Genomic DNA, 18,736 nt, shown 5'->3' on the forward strand with positions numbered 1-18,736 from the left:
ACGTCATTAGTAGTCGTTGACAGGGTTTTGATCTTTATTTCGATTTTATTTTTTTGATCTTTTGATACAATATCTGTCTCTAGAATATTACTGTATAGTTTGAATGTCTTAGGAATGCAAACTTACCCACATGGAAAAACACTATGATTAGATAAGAATATTATTCATGCTCACAATCTGCGTTGGAAACTGCAATATTGCACTTTATTTTGGATCTAACATTATACAAGATCAACATGATATAAAAAACCAGAATAACCATAGAACTTGAGGTAGTATGCCGGTAACCCTTCCTTTTACAGTCCCCTAATTACTAGGTATTTAAACAAACAAGGCTTTCTTTTACAGTACAGTTTCAGCTTAACTACTGGGTAAATTGTCGTTTTACTTACGTTGCAGAACATATGGTACAAGTTTGTTGATTGCATGGAAAGGGAATAACCAGTTGCAAATGATATGGTAAGAGCCTGGTATTACCATGGAAACAAACAAGGCTTCCTTTTACTACACAGTTTCAGCTTACTTACTGATTAAATTGTCATGTTTTACTCAGTAACGTTGCAGAACATATATGGTACAAGTTCCAGTTAACTCCATGGACAATGGAATTATCTATTACAAAATATATGGTAAGAATATGGTAAAACCATGGAAACAAACAAGGCTTCGTCACTACACTAGAGGAAAATTGTTCCAGAGATTACCAGGTAAGTATTGCTGTAATTTTTCAACTTAAATAAAAACAATTTCGTAGTTTCTGAGGTAAGTCGAATAAGGCTTTTATAAATGGGTGTAGCTGTGAACAATAACAATATAAGAAAAAGTAATTTATTGGAAAGTACTATGTTAATTTCTAGATAGTACATAATTAGACTTTGGCTGTTACCAACATAAACCTTGGATAACTACAGTTGTAACTTGAATTGATGGGTAATAGAAGAGTTGTTTCTAAGAATTGGTTGCTTACTTTCCTATGAAGTACACAATTATATCTGAGTTATTACCAACTTAAAACAGTTACAAATACACGGTACTTAGTTGAGTTGATGGGCAATAGTGGAGGTTTTTCTTCAGCTGTAGTTCCTCTGTATTTACCTTATTATTACCAGTGGTAATTACCCAATAATATCTATGATTTACCATATATTTACCAGGTAAATACCTAGTAATTAGGGGACTGTAAAAGGAAGGGTTACCGATTAATATACCTTTATTAAACATTTATTCGACAGTAAAAAGCATTAACTAATAATTTGTTTATTGAAAGTTAACTACTGGACGATTAAAGATTTTCTAATGGTGTTCATGTTTAGTAATTATGTTCATTTTAACTAAGGCATTCATTTATATATTATCCAGTAGGATTAAAAGGTTTGCAGGCACACGTACGCACCACAGACAGACAGACAGACAGACAGACAGACAGACAGACAGACGCACAGTCACTCACAAGCATTGCTAAAGTCTGACCGTGAGACTTGGGGGGGGGGGGGGGGGGTCTAACACTGGGAGACAGGCGATGGATAACAGGGTTGTCTTGTTAGCATCTGATTTGGAGACCCCCACCAAAAGCTAACGTTGATGTGAAACCTCGACCCTGGTACAAGCCCCACTGTGACCCACAGAGAGAGGGAGAGCCAACCCAGGGCTCAGTACTGCATCTGCCTCAGCAGGAGCATGACGTGGCGGACCCGCTCGGCGCGACAGCTGGCCGTCTGGTGGACCGGCAGCTCGAAAAAGGAAAAGGTAAAGCTGCGCGTGAAGCTGAGGCTGGTGATTGGACGCAGCGGGGGGAGGCGGGGCATGCGCGGAACAGGCCTCCGCCTGGCCCGTAACTCCCTGGCCTCCCTCCCTAGACAGAGACAGACAGAGACATAGACACAGAGAGATACAGTCACAGAGAGAGAGGGACAGAAAGAGGCACAGAGAGAGAGAGAGAGAGAGAGAGAGAGAGAGAGAGAGAGAGAGAGAGAGAGAGAGAGAGAGAGAGAGAGAGAGCACTAACTGTAAAATAAGTCGATAGCCTACTAAGACCTACTTAGAGTACACAAGAGTACAGACTAAAGTTTCTAAATATCTTTATAGTCAATAGTAATAACATACTAAATGCTAAGGAATAATAAGGGAATAAGGACAACTACGAGGAACACCTTGGGCTGGTGTAATATTAGCTGATACTAATACAACTAAGAGATACTGCAGTGATACAGGGATAGGCTAACCACTTAGCAACGCTGGGATGCTACCTGGGCTCTCCATCTGGGCCGACACGCGGTGCAACAAGGAAGGGGAGCAGGGATTCGAACCTCCCCCCTCTCTGCCCACCCCGCGCCGCCCGTGGCGAGAGGGGGGCGCCGCGGGACGGGACGGGGGGGCAGGCGGGTGCAGGCGAGGTTGGACCGGAGTTGGGGGAGGAGGAGGAGGAGGGGGAGGGGGAGGGAGGGGAGGTGGAGGGGGGGGAGGAGGAGGAGGGATGGAGGTGAAGGAGGACTCGGAGAGGGAGAGCCCTCCCCAGGGGGTGATGGAGGTGTCGGCGTGGAGGAAGGCGTGAGAGAGGGGGTGGGAGGAGGACGAGGGGGTGGGCTGGGACGGCCGGCTGCTGCGCCGTCTCAGTCCGGCCAGGGGGGGGCGCTGGGGAGCAGCGGAGGCGGAGCTTGAGGCCTTGGCTGGCGGGGAACAACATGTTTGGTTTAGTTTAGTTTATTTGTTTGTAGTTTTGTGGACAGTCCCCTTTGATTACGCTCAAAGGAGCAGCTTTAGCCTATTTGGCTCATTTCCAGCTGTAGTCCCCGGCCAGTTGTCAATAGGCGACCTAAAATACTATAAGAATAAAATTCATTCCATTACGTTTATTATTACGGCAGGCCTAAGCAAAAGGGGAAACAGACAAACAATTGCACAGACATATTGCACACAATTTGAGCAAGAACAAACCATTGTTCTTGCTCAAATTGTGTGCAATATATCTGTGTGATTGTTTGTTCATATGGTTGATGGAGAGAGATTGTTATGGAAGCATATATGTAGCAAAATTCAAATGGCAATGCAAATTGCAATTACATTATGCATTTGACAATTCATTATGCAATTTTATAATGTAATTTGTAAATACGTTATTCAGTGTATTTTAACATGCAAAGTGACAATGCAATCCTCAATTAAATTTGCAAAAGTTATAACAATACAAATAGAATAACATTTTGTCAAATTCTTTGAGTTCCTTTATTCAAATTGAAAAGCAATAGCGTCCCCGTGATTGCAATCCACTTCGCCACGCTCCGTGTGTTGCGATATTCAAATGACATTTCAATCCGCAAAACGGAATCCAAAACGGAATCCAAAGCGGAATCCAAAACGGAATCCAAAGAGGAATCCAAAACGGAATCCGAAAGAGGAATCCAAAGAGGAATCCAAAAAGTCAATATGCAAAGTGGCAAACGTATCAGCCAATCAGCGTCTGGGCGGGAACTACGTCACTTGCCCGTAATTTCCTTGTTCACTTCTAGGTCGTATGTGTCAGGTCCATGGTCACCAATGGAGATTATTGATACGCTCCGAAGTTTGGCCGATGATGTGGAGAACAATCGTGTTGAAGACACAGATGCAGTAGATAGAGTGCGTGTTCTGGGAGATAGGATCGACGACTTATCCTCACTAGTACGTTTTGACGCCAGTGTGGTAAACACAAAGATTTCCCAAGTGCTACAGGCACTGGGTGCAAAACATAGGGTCGGGAGACCCACCGTCTCCACCCACTCCTCACCTACAAAGCTCTCCACAACCTAGCCCCCAGTTACCTCTGCGACCTCCTCCAAGAATACACTCCCTCCCGCTCCCTCCGCTCAACCTCTGGACTACTATATGTATCCCCACATCACGACTCATTACGAATGGGTGCCCGGTCATTCAGCTGTTCATCACCCAGGCTCTGGACAAAACTCCTCCCTACTGGTAAATTAACCAGAATAGCCCAAATAATGGTAAACATGAATATATGAGCATTTAGAAGACAAAAGATAAAAAGCAATACAAATAGAGATTCATTATAGACCAACTAGTCTACACACCTTTTTCATTTTGTTAAAAAAACGTTTAAAATACATATTGACGTATACTTTTAAAGGTGACCACGGATGACTGCCTTCTTGGAGAAACGCACGGTCATGCTGTCCTCTGGTGGTTACAAAGGAAACATTTAGACTTTGAGGACAAAGCCGTTTATTTATTTTTCACCATTTATCACAATGTTTGCCCCAGCCTCTTTCTATCTTTAAAAAATATGATTTTCAGTTAACCTTTATTTTCACAGATTAGCAAAACAGCAAGCAGTCTTCGAAACACTATTCCTGAGCCCTTTATACAACATAATCGTAATATATCTTTGAAAAGAGCACTAAACATGAACGTAGACGGAAAAAAATTATCAAGCGTTGTGGTATGAATACCTTAGTAACCCAAACAAAGGAAAAATCTAGCCAAAATTATTATCATTATTATTGTTATTATTATTCAGGAAAACGTTCAAACTTTGAAAATAAAAAAGAACACTTCAACAAATTAATATAAAATGCCCCAAATCTTGTTTTTTTTTGGGTTAGGGTTAAAGTTAGTACAGCAAACTGGTAATTCCCCAATTCATTCCCCACAACCCAGTCCTGATCCTCAAAATTCCCAATTAGAATCTTGAGAGCAAAAAAATGACTCAAGCGTAAAGAAATCTGGCGGACAGGACAGCAGCCATGCTGTGCTAGATGATATATTTGTTTTTTTGTGGAAGATTCTAAATAACTACTTGTTGGCTTCCGCGTTCCGTCACTGGAAGAAAAAAGGAGAAAGAACTTAAGAAACGAGACCAAACAGGTTACATCAACAACAGGTTAACATGCCACCATGGGATTGGTGATGCCACCATCGCATGGAAAAAATAATAACCTAAAATAAAAGCTTTGCTTCAACTCCTACATCTAGCGATAAACTGAAGGCAATATATTATTACCTGAGCGTGGCACCACAGTTCAAAGCGCTCCCTGGCCGTCTTCAGGGCCTCCTTATGAATCTTCAGGGCCTCCTCATGAGTCTTCTCATTCTCATCAGTCTTCTTATAGTACACCTGGATCAACCACTCCTGAAAGTGTTCTGGGATGAGCGTGGACACCTGCGGACAGGAGCCGGAACAAAGAAGAAGCAGTCAGGTACAGACATGTTCAGGTTCTGTAGAGCGTAGGAGTACTGAGACTAGAGAAATATATATATATATTGATACACATAACACCTTAACATTGATAATGTTAACAGTAAATAAGCTTTTCTAATCATAATGACCAAGAGATGGAGGCTTCCTGGTTCATATCATCAGAGAAAAGCAGATCTTCTCATACTGTAATGCAATGGCGAGCCGTCCATATAAGATGTGGAATGTCCAGGCGTTTTGAAGGACCACAGCATTTTTGTTCAAATACATTTTCAATGTTGTTTAATTAACAGCCATTATTTGTGAGAACACACTAGTTTTAATTTTCCTCCAATCATTTCATTTTTGAACAGCATGACTACAGTCGTAACGCTGAGTTACGATGTGCGTCTACTCTGAAATGCTCCCCGGATGATGCCCAGTGTTCAGCTTATCTCAAACATGCACTGTCATGCCAGTCTGGGGAAGTCAGTGTTTACTATTCATCACAATAACCATTATAAATGAACAAATTATCTCTCATATACATATATGTTTATACTGCACTGACATGCTTTTAAAAATGATTGTGTTCAATGGCAAAGTTCTTACCTGGCCACTGGGGATCTTGAAGGCCTTGGTGGGGTCACTCTTGCGGTAAAAACGTACGTGATCAATGGGATTCTTCTTCCCCATGCCATAGTTCATCTTGATAACCTAAGAGACACCAGAGGGAGGCATTTCACCTTTTACTGACACATGCATTGCGCTGCAGAAGGATGAATATAGTATAGGTCATAGCTTGATCATGAAAACCAATAAATGAAAGGTATTTTTTCAATTTAATGTAGAGACGTATTTGTCACATACATAGTTCAGGGTATATATAATGTGCAGTGAAATTATGGATGGAAAACCACTGGTCAATGTTAAAAACAACAACTAGCACTGGTATTTTATATTTTTTTTCAGACTGCTTAGTACAACTGCAGCTAACTGGATTTCTGATATCTTTCATCTGCACGCCTGGGCCACGTCCCAGAATTTAGACCACTCCCGGATCATTGCATACCAACGGGGCATTTCCTCCCTGATTGGTTCAGAGAAGCTATCTTGCCTGTCAATCACATGAGTTAAAACGCAACACTTCAATCCCAGATAAATGTAGGGAGGGAGGAAGCAAAGAGAGAGAGGATGTTTTTGGGTTGCTCTCTGTCTTTAGACTTTTACATTTTTGCCTTTCACATTGTTGAAAGGTAAATCAAAACTGCCTTCTGGGATTTGCATACCTGGTCCCCACCACAGACCAACCACTAACCTCTCAAAGGGATCCTTTAAAATCAGCATAGATTTGATGTCACTAAGGCACACTAAGACTTACCTTGACAATGATCTCGTTGTGGCTCAGGTTATAGCCCTGGGGATTGCCCTGGTCACCTTCCAAATTACGACGGATTGCCTTCATGGGAAGATCATGGAAAGATTGATAAAACAGTCATGGTTTTCTTCCTCTGCCACTTCTAGCACAAACACACACACACACACACACTCTCACTCTCACTCTCACTGGACTTACATTTTCAATGATCTTGGCTGGCTCCGGCTCATTGTCCTGGTCACCATTTAACTCAGGACGCATATCCTTCAGGGAAGATCATGGACAGATTGATAAAACTGTCATGGTTTTGTTCCTCTGCCACTTCTAGCACAAACACACACACACACACACACACACACACACACACACACACACACACACACACACACACACACACACACACACACACACACACACACACACACACACACACACACACACACACACACACACCTCTGTATCCTCGTTCCAGTCTTTTGCTGAATATAACTGGCCCACACACTTGTAGAGGTCACGGCTGAGGATATCCATTAGGATCTTCCTGGCCTCATCCAGCTCCGTTGAGGTAGAAAAGAGGATCTGTTCGAAGACGTTGTCTACAGGGGCATATATATACACACACATCAGAAGTGACTAACAGTATATATAATAAGCAGATAGTGGAGAGGCATCTTGCTTAATGAAGCCTAAGGGTATTTACCCTTGGGGTAAAAGATAATTACCTGCAGGGGCGGTTCTGGGGGGGGGGGGGGGGGGGGGCAGCAGGGGCCAGTGGCTCGTAAAACTGAGCTCGCACCCCCTAGTGGCCCCCCCTCCAAACGTTTTTTGTGCCCCCCCCAATGTGCCCCTCCAACTAAACAACCTGTCCCAGTCTGGCCCCCCCATGAAAATTGGTCTAGAACCGCCCCCGAGTCTTTGACATTGCAATATGCAATACCCACAGCACAGTGTGGTCCCAACACTCACCAGTCAGCTTGGTGTATGCCACCATGTCACCTATAGCTGTGGACATTGTGAAATCCTTCCCTTCTGCCCCCTTGAATGTGAGGTGTCGGTCTGCCAATACAAAGGCCTTGGTGATCCTAGTTAGAAAAACACAACCAAACTCAGTTTAGAATACAGTTACTTTCGTAATTATTATAGTACCTAGCACAGACACAGTACTTACATGGTCTCAACAATGTTTGTTACTTTGTGCTGGTAGGCTCTTCTGTGGAGACTGTTTCTTGTGTGGAAAAAGTCATACAGATTTCCAACTTCCTGTTGAAGGGAAACCCATAGTTATGTTTAGTTAAATAAAGGACCAATTAGAGAGATGCTTGAATCTGATTAAAAACAGAAGTCTGAGATCATTTGACCTGTTCTCTGGTACAGATTTGCCTCCTCCCGTCCACCTTACACACCCTGGCAAACTTGATGAAGCGGTTGTGGTCAAAGCTATTCTTGATGCCCAGTTGATGGCAGTCTCTGAGATGAGGAACGGAAAGGAGGAATACATTGACGTGATGGTGCAGGTTTACTTTTAAAAGGTCCTTGTTTGTTTCTCCATTGATTGGTTCATCCAGAGAGAGAGAGAGAGATATCCCTGGCAGCTGTGGGTGGGTATTCTTTAGACTATTGAGTATGTTTAAGTCACTAAGGAGCAGTGGCGGATCTAAGGAATGGCCAGGGGTGGCCGGGTCACCCTAGACTGAATATCGGCCACCCCATTGGCCACCCTCGTCGTATTTGCATTTTTATGATATTTTTTTAATTTTATTTTGTATAATTTAGCATTTTTGCAGACTTTATGCATTTATGTCTGTCCACATCTGGTGAACAGATGCACTCTAATATTGTGGAACTCACAAAGATCATTGAACCATTCAAAGAGGTATTCCATGAGCTGTTCAGGTTATGCAAAGGGAACATTGCCATACCTGTGAGTACAGCTACCTGTGAACGATGCATTTCAACACTCAAACTGGTCAAGACCTCATTTAAATCTACCATCGATGATGTTCGACTCAGCAATCTAGGAGTTTTAAGTATAAAGTCCAGGCGAGCAAAAGCCCTGAATTTTGATGATTTTTTAAATCACTTTGCCACAAATCCCAATAATCGCAGAATATGGCTGTTGTAGTATGAATCTATTATTGCCGCTTTTCCACTGCATGGTACCAGCTCGACACGACTCGACTCGACTCGCATTTTTTGCGAAAACATGGTATCTGGTACCTGAAGTGGCTGCTTTTTTTTAGTACCGCTTGGAACCTAGAATGAGCCGATACTAAAAGGTGACGTCGGCAGACGGCCGGCCACTGATTGGCCAGAGAGTGTGACGAACTCACGAGAGCGACATGGCAACCATGCTGGTAACAGCCATAGCAGCGCCGCAGCCAACATATTCCACTTCTTCAACTTCTTCAACACAAAATACGTCACGGCCCTTTCGCGCAGCCGACCCCGCCCACGTCCAGGAGGTACTATTTGCGGTGGAAAAGGACTTGTGCTGCTACCGTGTCGAGTCGTGTCGTGTCGAGTCGTGTCGAGTCGAGCTACATGTGCGGTGGAAAAGCGGCATTATTAGAATCTGAGTTCAATCTATACACACGAGGCCTTTAGAAATGTGACATTTAAAATGAGTCGGAAAGGAAATCCTTCTTGAATAAATGAGAATTTGATTTAAAAAAATGTTACAAATCTCTCTCTGAGTCTCTGATGACGTTTTTGATAAGGAAAAATATTAACTCATAGGTAACTGCAAGAAATTGATGAAGTAAAAATGTAATTGACAACTGTCTGAATTAATATTATGATGTAGAGTTACAGCGTTTACATGACTTAAATATTCTCTAAATTTCAAGATGCCTTATATCATATTTAGATTTATATGCCACCCCAAAATGATCTCTGGTCCCACCCTGGCCACCCCACTGACAATTTTCTAGCTCGCCACTGCTAAGGAGATTTTCAAAGAATGTTTCACAAAGTGCTGCAGTGAATTCTAATAACAGTCATAATGGAGCAGGAAGGTGTAGGGGTTTAAAAAAAGAGGGGGGTAAAAAAGGTGAGAATATTGCATGGGGATAGAAACCCTGATGGCTATTGTCTGGGGGCATGGCCTTCTTGAAGAGAAATGTGAAAGATATTCACTTTACATGCTAATTTCTTGTTTCTAGAAAACAAAGTGACAGCCTTCATGGGGTAAAACAAAGCTATTAGGATCTCTTTTTTTTGCATCTATGTCCCCTGTCTCTCATGAGAGCAGCCTAGAGCCTCCTCCTCAAAACCCCTCGTACTAAAAACACCTCAACTAATTTACTTAAACACGTAAAGTCAAAGGTTACATTCATGGTTAAGAGGTCCATATATTAATAAGATATGATATCCCCTATTATTATTATTATTTCCCTAAGAGTAACTTACAGTGTTGTGCAGACATTATAACCATGGTAAATGTAGAAGGCCTACATTGGCCTACACACTCCCAACCAATGCAAACATTGGTAGGGAGTGTGGTCCTCTGTATCCTTATTGTAGTATTTATTTATTTATTTGTTACAGCGTCTGCCGTAGATCCTTGCGGGAGCTAGGATCACTCAAGGCCCTATCTTGCATCCAGCGCAATTGACTTTCTCACTGGTGCATGTGTCGTTGCTAGTTTGCAACTGGCGCAGAGCGTTATTTTCCCTCCTGCGCCACGCGTCGGTAAATAAGGGAATGATCTTGCGCCCCAAGGGGCGGTTCGGCGAAAGGAGGAGGCGTGTTCTGGCGCAACCGTTCCCTGGTGCTATTTTGCAGATTCAGAAACCACTTGCGCCACAAACCAGGAAATACCTGGTCTAAAGTCAGTGGCGCGTTGTTCAGATGCTATTTTAAGGGCGCATGCATAATGTTGCTTGTGCACCTCGCGCATACACTTTGCTTCTCTCTTCTACCTAGCCACACATTCTTGGGAAATTATTTGGGAAAGAACAGTTGATACAGCGGTAATAAATTGTACTTTTAAATCAATGCATCTGTAAACACATATGTTCTTGTCACAAACATCGTGTACATGCCCATAACTATTAGGATTGATGAGTATTTGATCGTGAAAAACATTGTTTTACCGCGAGTGACTGTTAAAAAGATTCATGAATGCGCGCGCGCGTGTGTGTATGTGTAAAATAATTAATGAATGCGGGCGCGTGTGTGTGCGTCCATCTGTTTAAACACACGCAAACTAAACACGTAACGCATAATACAGTCCATGGCAATGTATATTAATGGGGGGACACATGCATATTAGGAACACAAGTCGATAACTATAATGCATTCAATACTGATAAGAAACGATGTTCATAATGTATTGCGTATATCATTAAATAGAACCACAGTTACCGCATATCATATGCGTGTTACGTTTTCTTTGCAAAATTTATTTGAGGACTCAGTATTACTGTTGTTGAAGAAAACCTTATTCCATGTGTGAATTAGGCCATATTATTTGGCCATAAACTGAGGAAGTTTGAAATTCATGTGCATCTGTCTCATCGGAGACTGCAGACGCGCTGTCAAAATATCAACTCGTCAGATTCAAATGCGCTCATGACTCTTAAAGGGAATGGGAGCTGGTACTCTCATTGGTTTGTTGCACGTTACGACCAAACCACACCTACGGGTAATTAGGCTACTTCAGACCAACCCTTTTTAGATTTGCGCCGGGCGCAAGAGTAATTTTTGTGTCTGTAAAATAGAGACATTGCCATTGAACCGCACACAAAGCTACTCACAAAGGCGCTTCTCACTCGCGTTTCAGACCGTTAAAATAGGGCCCTCAGTGTGTTTTGTCTCTCTGTGCTAGCCAATCCAAGCTGCTCCGGACTCCTCCTTCTCCTACTGAACCAGACACACCTGCGAATCATGACAATCAACCTCACCTGCTTATTTACTCCGGCTTCTCTGCGCCAGATCGTAAAACTGTCTAGCTATGTTAGTAGCGGTCCTGGCGTCCATGTCTCTTTGTTCCTTCCAACATTCAGGATTGTCTGGTTCTAACCCTGTGCTTCCGTAAAGATCTCTTCACTCTCGCGGCGCTGTCCTACTGTTGGGAAAAACGGTCTGTCTAGCTACTGGACCAGATAAAATGAGACGGAGAGGTAATAAAGTCTATCGGCACGAGGACCTTGGATTTATTAAGTAAAGTGGCAACGGTTATACAGAGTCATAAAGCGTGAGAAATCGAATATGTCTAAGTCCCTAATCAGCGCTGATGGTTCGTCTGGAGCTTCGCCTCCGTGGAAGGTCTGCTTCAGAAGAAGGTGAAGAGTCCCTGTGTGATGCAGTCTTATGCTGTATCCTCCTCTCGATGAGGTGTGTGCGTTTGAGGTGTGTGCGGTTCTGTGTGTTTTGGCTCCCAGGCCCTGAGAGAGCTTCGTAACGGGGAGAGTTTCTCGTGTCTCTGGTGTGATAAATTAAAACGGGGGAGTGCCCCCCCGAAGTGTCTCGTGTGTGATAATTTAATGTGGCTCTCAGGCCCCTAGTATGGGCAGAGGTATCTCTTGGTTCCTCCTAACGGGGAAGAGCTCTCAAAATGTCTCCTGTGTGATAAATTAATGTGGCTCTCAGGCCCCTAGTATCTGCATGTGTTCCTTCTAGTGGGGGAGAGCTTCGAGGTGTCTCCTGTGTGATAAATTAATGTGGCTCTCCCGTTCTGGAGATGATACTGGTGCATTGTCTGAGTGTCCACCATCTGCCTGCCTGGGAGATGGGGCCTTCAGCTCCGGCCTTGACCTGACTATATATTATCATGTTTGTGTTATGTGTTCGTTGGGTTTAGAGCAAGAGTCGACTATATATTAATGTGCCTGCCATATGATGTGCTCATCAGGTTATTTTTCCCAACACTACCACACCGCTTTCCTGGTTTCCACACCAACCAGGCTCTGCTCATTCTCTGGCAATAAAACATTTGTACTTCAAATTCAAAACCTTGTATGTTGTCATGCGTTTCAGCTCCCTGAACCTCGGCCCATAACATTATTATTGATTTCTTTGTTGGCCTATTTATTTCTACCCTCTATCCCACAATAATCATCTCTCCATTTGAATGCATTTTTAAATATGCTAAATTAAAATGTAGTAAATTGAATCGACATTACCATTACAGCATAAGTAAGAAAAATCTGTGTCTACCCTTCGATAACTTTACCCTCAGGTGACTAATGAGAACTAACATTTTTATTTTGCAAAACTACGCGATCAACATAATAAAAACTACATTTTGCTGAATGGTGAAGATTTTGCATCTCTTTGCATCTCTGATCTCATCATTTTTTAATCAAGGCTACTTTCAGGCAGGTTGTGGACATTGTGGATTAAGCCATGAACCACCAAAATATCCTGCCCCGTTGGACCCGCATTTCAAATAATTGATGGCTGCAGTGAAAATCAAGACACAAACAAGGTTAGTGAGCGGAGTAAGGACTGACCTCGCAAAGTAATCCCATTTGTCCACATCAATGCCGTTCCTTTTGTTGGACACAATCTCGTACAGGAAAGACTTCTCCTCTGGACGGCCTTTGTATGGCCACTGCAGCGACAGCACGAGGAAACGGTCAACAGACAAATAGAAATAGAACATAGCAATGTAGCAGCTCACTTCAAAGGAAACCCTGTTTCTGCGTCTGAGGAGATTGAACTGAAAAAGATATGTGGTGTAGAAAGTCTAACTAGGGGGTTCTGTGAGAACAACACATTTTTCAGGCAATGTTGAGAAGCTCTATACAGCATTTATTTTGTAGTTAGTCAAATTTTGATTGTTGTAAGTCACTTTGGATAACAAATTAACTAAATCAAAATGTACATACCGGGGCCACTCTATTGGGAAAGTCACTCTACTAACCCCTCTGTGGGAGAGTAATTGTACAAACTCCTCTGTTGGAAGAGGCATTGTGCAAACTCCTCTGTTGGGAGAGTCGTTGTACAAACTCCTCTGTCGGAAGAGTCATGGTACAAACTCCTCTGTTAAGAGAATCATTGTACCAACCCTTCTGTTGGGAGAGTCATTGTACAAACCCTTATCTCGGGAGAGTCATGGTACATTCTCCTCTTTTGGGAGAGTCATTGTACCAACCCTTCTGTTGGGAGAGTCATTGTACAAACCCTTATCTCGGGAGAGTCATGGTACATTCTCCTCTTTTGGGAGAGTCATTGTACCAACCCTTCTGTTGGGAGAGTCATTGTACAAACCCTTATCTTGGGAGAGTCAATGTGCAAACCTCTGCGTCTGGATCCTGAGGGTCTTTGGGCTTTGGTCCATCGATCAACTCTTTGATGAAGATGAGGTCCATCGGCAGAACCAGCTGGTAGTCTTCCAAGTTCAGTTTGTTAACTTCAAGCAGATGGTCTAACATGTCTAGCGATGCCTGCTCGTGCTGCAATGACACACACACACACATACACACACACACACACACACACACGCTCAGAGGTTGCTCTGGGTCCCTGAGCAAGACACCTCACAATTACCGCTTCCGACGACCTAGCAGTCGCCTTGCATGGCTGACAACGCCGTCAGTTTGGGAAGTGTGTAAAGCACTATGAATTAATTCCAAACACACGTTAGACTGATTCTTGCTTAACACTGGTAGTGAAGGAAAAGGTGAAGGAAAGTGAAGGAAAAGGTACTGTTTCCAAATTTCAATAATTTTCACTGAATGGAGAAAGCTGTATCAAGGATTCGTTCAATGTTTTGGAGAAAAAGGTTTATGCTTAAATTATAGTTGTTTAAGAGCTATAATTTGAGTATAATCTTTGAGAAATGGCATAGTTATCCACCAGCTATAAGCATTTTAGATTTTAAACAATTCATGGCCCTTCCCTGATTGATTCGGGATTCTTCTTGTCTGTCAATCACATTTTCACCCATGGCGTTATCATTTAAATGGCGGAGAAAAAATGAAGGGAGCTGAGAGTGTTTAGACAGAGGATTGTATGTTTACCAAATCGTGCTCCTTTCCACTCATTCCTCTTCCCTTAACAAATCTCAAATCTTACCTACAACACCATTCCTTATCTTATTTTAAGCATTTTGAGTTATACTTTTAAAACTGAGATGACATTTTGTTTTGCTTTCTGAAAGCCTAAAGTTGTTGGGTTGGAATCTTGATGCCATGGATAGATGGTAGTAGTTCAGGAATGTTAGGCTAGACGTTTGGCCTGTTTTAGCGTGTTGCCAGATAAGGGTCTGTGAAATGTCCCGGAACAAACAATGAGGGGAATATTTGGGGAAAGCAGTAGGAGAATCATTCAGTACCGTCCATTTGCCTGCCAATTCTGGATGTACTTCAGGAATGAACATCCCATCAAACAGATGTGAGAAAGGTCCGTGTCCTAGAGAAAGAGAAATATGTTTAGAAATATGGAACCATTCATTATTTACCATCCCATCAATGATGACGGCAAACAGAACTAGTTTCATGCTCGCACGAAACTGGCAGATGTTGGATGTTTTGGGGTAAGGGTTGGGGTGCAGCTTTTGTTACTCACCAAGATCATGGCAGAGGCCAGCGATTTGCACACAGAGGACGTCTTTGTCATCGATATTCAGTTCCTGCTGATTCTTTCTCAACGTTTTAGCAAGCGTTCCAGCCAGGTACCCAACTCTGCAAACAATCATAAACACAGAGGGTTTAATTGATAAACGTTGCCACAGAGAATCCGGTTAGATACAAACAAATGTGACCAGCATAAGATAACCCAGTTAAATGCTTCAATATAAGCGTCAGTTAACCCTGCCACATGCCAATAGGTGCCAGCCAGGGGTGTGTCTTCTCCGACACCAAGCCACAGGCAAAAGCTAATAAACCCAACATTTTAAGTAAGAAAAACAAAAACAGTACTGCCATTCGCCCCAAATCTGCCCCACAAGCATTTGCAGCCCAGGTTGGAAAATTTAGACTTCCTCCGAGGAAAAATCGAGTAAAAGGCGTGTCATCTTGAAGTTACTTGTCGGAAACTCAGGTACGATATCTAATACCCCATTTCAGGCCACATTGTAATTTGAAGTGATGTCAACATGGATTGTATGAATTTAAAACCCATTTTTGAAAGATCTTTGGTTTTCAATTTAGTATGCTTTCAGACCCATCAGCGTACCTCAACAGTAGTTGGTTCAACCTTAAACCATCAAATAAATGTCAATGCAGCTATATGTTGTTTAATCTTTAATGTTAACATATTCACAAATACTTTAATGATGCTCGTACATAATAAGCGCAAACTTCAGAATAGGTATCCATGTTTTCCTAATCTGGGAACGAAACTAATCTACAAACCCACGTTTAATTTGCTCTGGCATATTGTGCGGCCCTATTCCTAGCTGGGGTTGGTCGAATAACAACAATTATCAAATTTGGGGCCAAGATGGCTGCCGCTGATGTGTCACCTTTTGTTGCTCAAACTGGAAAGATGTTAGCCAATTGAGAACAGTACATTTTCCAAAGTTCTTAAGTAGTTATTTAAAATGTTCCACAAAAAGCAATCGAACATCTATCACAGCATGACCGCTGTCCGCCATATTTCTTTACGCTTGAGTTACAATTTTGCTCTCGAGATTCTAATTGGGAATTTTGAGGATCAGGACTGGGTTGTGGGGAATGAATTGGGGAATTACCGGTTTGCTGTGCTAACTTTGAAAAATTATCAGGCGTATTCCAGACATAACTCATGATATTCCACTTGTCACCAGCTGCTTTGTGGACATGTGCTTGCCATCCGGTGGTAAAGATATTAGCCGTACAATACGCGATTTGACTAATTATCAAAATGGTTTGAAAGATGTTACACTGGCCCCACCCTCGTACAAGGTGTCCACCTGACACACAAACACACACACCCAATGGAGTGCTCGAAGCGATTATGAGATGCTCCAGGGAAAACGTAGTAGGCCCCTCCTAGCTGCTTGATGTTCCTCAGTCTTTGGAATTGAGGTGTGTTTATGATTTTGACCAGCAGAGGTTCGAGTTCAATGTGTCCATGGATTGGGTCATTAAACACCTGAAAGAGAAGGGTTTGCATTATGCTTCATAGTTGTGGAAATTATTTTGGCTCAACCAGAGTTTGTTTCAGCAAACATCTGACGATTCAAACTTTTAGCCTAGCAACCATTTACTGAGTCTTAATATAAAGCTGTCTGTGGCTAAAGGATTAGTAACATGACTTTTTTACTTCATATATTACCTTGTTGCCAGGATCATTAGGTCTGGAGAGAAAATAAAAGAATGTATGAAAGTGGATAGGAGAAAGAGAAACTTAGACAACACATTTGATTTGGCCATTACCATATATTATTAGGGATGTACCTTAGGACTTACTTCCCTTCATTAACGGTTAATATCTTGGAAATTATCTTGCGAGAGTCAAACAATTAAAACTTCTTGTTAGAGTCAAGCATTGTGGTTGATTTATTTCGGCTGAATGAGAGAGAACACAACACAGCCATCAGTAGCTTGCTTGATCACTCCTACATTTCAGACTGTGGTCTTTTAAAGATTGCACTTGGTCAGCCTGCCAGCCTGGGGTGTCTGTATGCATCTAACAGAAAAGCCTATACCTTCAAGATAACTGACATAACACACTGTGACTAAGACAATGGCATCTCATAGGATGCTGACCAAGAAAACATTTGGACCTGCAAGTTTAGAAAAGCACAGCTCACAAATAATAAATCTTTTATCACAGTTAAGCAGACCTTTTTAATGTCTGGTGAATCCTCCTGCTTCCACCTCTGCCGCGTCGCCAAAATCAGACACTGCCTGTCCCCCCCTGCTGCTGAATCCCTTATCCACGCCTTCATCTCTTCCCGTCTAGACTATTGCAACTACCTCCTCACTGGCATCACCTCTCATTCCCTCCATAGACTCCAAATGGTCCAAAACTCTGGTGCTCGCCTCCTCAGTCACAACCGGTCTCGTGAACACAAAATACTCCTCCTGACTTTCAAAGCTCTCCACCACCTGGCCCCGCCCTACCTGTCTGACATCCTCATCCCCCATCGCCCCTCCCGAGCCCTCCGATCCTCCTCCACTCTCACTCTGACCATACGAAAAGTGCTATACACAATCAATGAATTATTATTATTATTAGGGGTCCAAGCCAACAGGTTGGATCCCTATTGTTTTTGTAAGGATTATTATTCATCCCATCTAGAAGTGGTACCATAGCCCAAACCGTAAATGGTGCACACACGCCACGCAAAACTGTCTTTTCCCTACTCCTCCCACATTTCTTGTTATTATTATTATTATTTTGTGAACAACTAGCCATAAAAAATAGAAAATACCTAGAAATCAATCAAAACTGAGCACACTACAATCGGAGAGACCAAACATGGTTAAGAAACGATGTTGCATGATATAATATTACTTTTTTATATTAAAATCCTATTTTAAATAAGACCAAAAAGCATTTTGACGCGTATATCCTCTCTCCTGGAGCAAATCTTCCACATCACACCAGTAGAATCATTGTTGGGTGAAAAAAACTGTTATGAGTAATCTAGGTTTTGGCAGTTTAAATCTAAATAATCTTTCAAAAGAAATCATCGTCTTTCAAGATAAACATGAACACGGTACTTTAGATGAATTTTATCGATCCGCTCACTGATTACTGTGGACAAGTGACCTGCCGCTCGCTCAAACTCAGAAACAATGTTAAGACTAGAAAGTGCCGAAACAATTATTAGACTTGTGATCATCCTATTTTCTTGTCAATATCAGACTCACCTGGCCATCTTATGTATTGTCTTCAGTTAGATATTGTATTCCAACTCCAGTAAATAAATTTAATTTAAAGAATAATTAAACAATTAAATAAACAAAGTTTTTTGTTTGGCATTAGCGGTCAATGCTTCAAGCCCAGAAGGTCTGTGAGCTTGTGTTTTATTTGCTCTGGTATACCTGTCTTAAATACTATTCAGACAGATTTCCATGGCTGGGTTGGGCCAATCTAAACCATTAATCTAATATAGGGCGGGTTCATTCAATGTTTGTTTACAGAGAAGCGCCCCATGGGAGTGCCGTTGACTTTGGACTGTTCATAAACAAATAAGATGGCTGATGCTGACGTTGCACATGTTTCATTGCTCTGATGTTATGTCGGTCTTACAATTTTGCCAATAGGCAGTAGGCCTCTTGGGGTAGACGTTTCCAGGGGTAGACGCC

At 42.3% G+C, this 18,736-nt stretch overlaps 1 protein-coding gene and 1 long non-coding RNA gene across 2 annotated transcripts; both read right to left on the reverse strand.

Annotated features, from left to right (window-relative positions):
* Positions 1-814: 814 nt before the first annotated feature.
* Positions 815-2,428, reverse strand: LOC132457776 (uncharacterized). Its single transcript, XR_009525763.1, has 2 exons — positions 2,247-2,428; positions 815-1,852 (listed from the first exon to the last, which is right to left on the reverse strand). It is a non-coding gene; the product is annotated as an uncharacterized LOC132457776 (long non-coding RNA).
* A 1,733-nt stretch (positions 2,429-4,161) lies between these two features.
* LOC132463858 (deoxynucleoside triphosphate triphosphohydrolase SAMHD1-like) lies at positions 4,162-18,459 on the reverse strand. The gene is made up of 15 exons (XM_060060034.1): positions 18,299-18,459; positions 16,411-16,596; positions 15,063-15,178; positions 14,830-14,906; positions 13,793-13,948; positions 13,004-13,104; positions 7,907-8,015; positions 7,717-7,808; positions 7,515-7,630; positions 7,002-7,144; positions 6,747-6,812; positions 6,552-6,629; positions 5,783-5,887; positions 4,997-5,155; positions 4,162-4,173 (listed from the first exon to the last, which is right to left on the reverse strand). The coding sequence occupies exons 1-15, from the start codon at positions 18,304-18,306 to the stop codon at positions 4,162-4,164; spliced, it is 1,524 nt and encodes a 507-aa protein (XP_059916017.1). The 5' UTR covers positions 18,307-18,459.
* Between the last annotated feature and the right edge of the window lie 277 nt (positions 18,460-18,736).

Source organism: Gadus macrocephalus, chromosome 1 (genome assembly GCF_031168955.1).
Source record: "Gadus macrocephalus chromosome 1, ASM3116895v1".
NCBI lineage: Eukaryota > Metazoa > Chordata > Actinopteri > Gadiformes > Gadidae > Gadus > Gadus macrocephalus.

What these genes read in the sequence shown, in the direction of transcription:
- LOC132463858 (XM_060060034.1), bottom strand. An exon ending in CGCTTCGAGCACTCCATTGG is followed by an intron (nt 15,179 to 16,410) that starts GTGTGTGTGTTT and finishes GATTGTTTGCAG; the next exon opens with AGTTGGGTACCTGGCTGGAA. An exon ending in CTCAGGATCCAGACGCAGAG is followed by an intron (nt 13,105 to 13,792) that starts GTTTGCACATTG and finishes CTGTCGCTGCAG; the next exon opens with TGGCCATACAAAGGCCGTCC.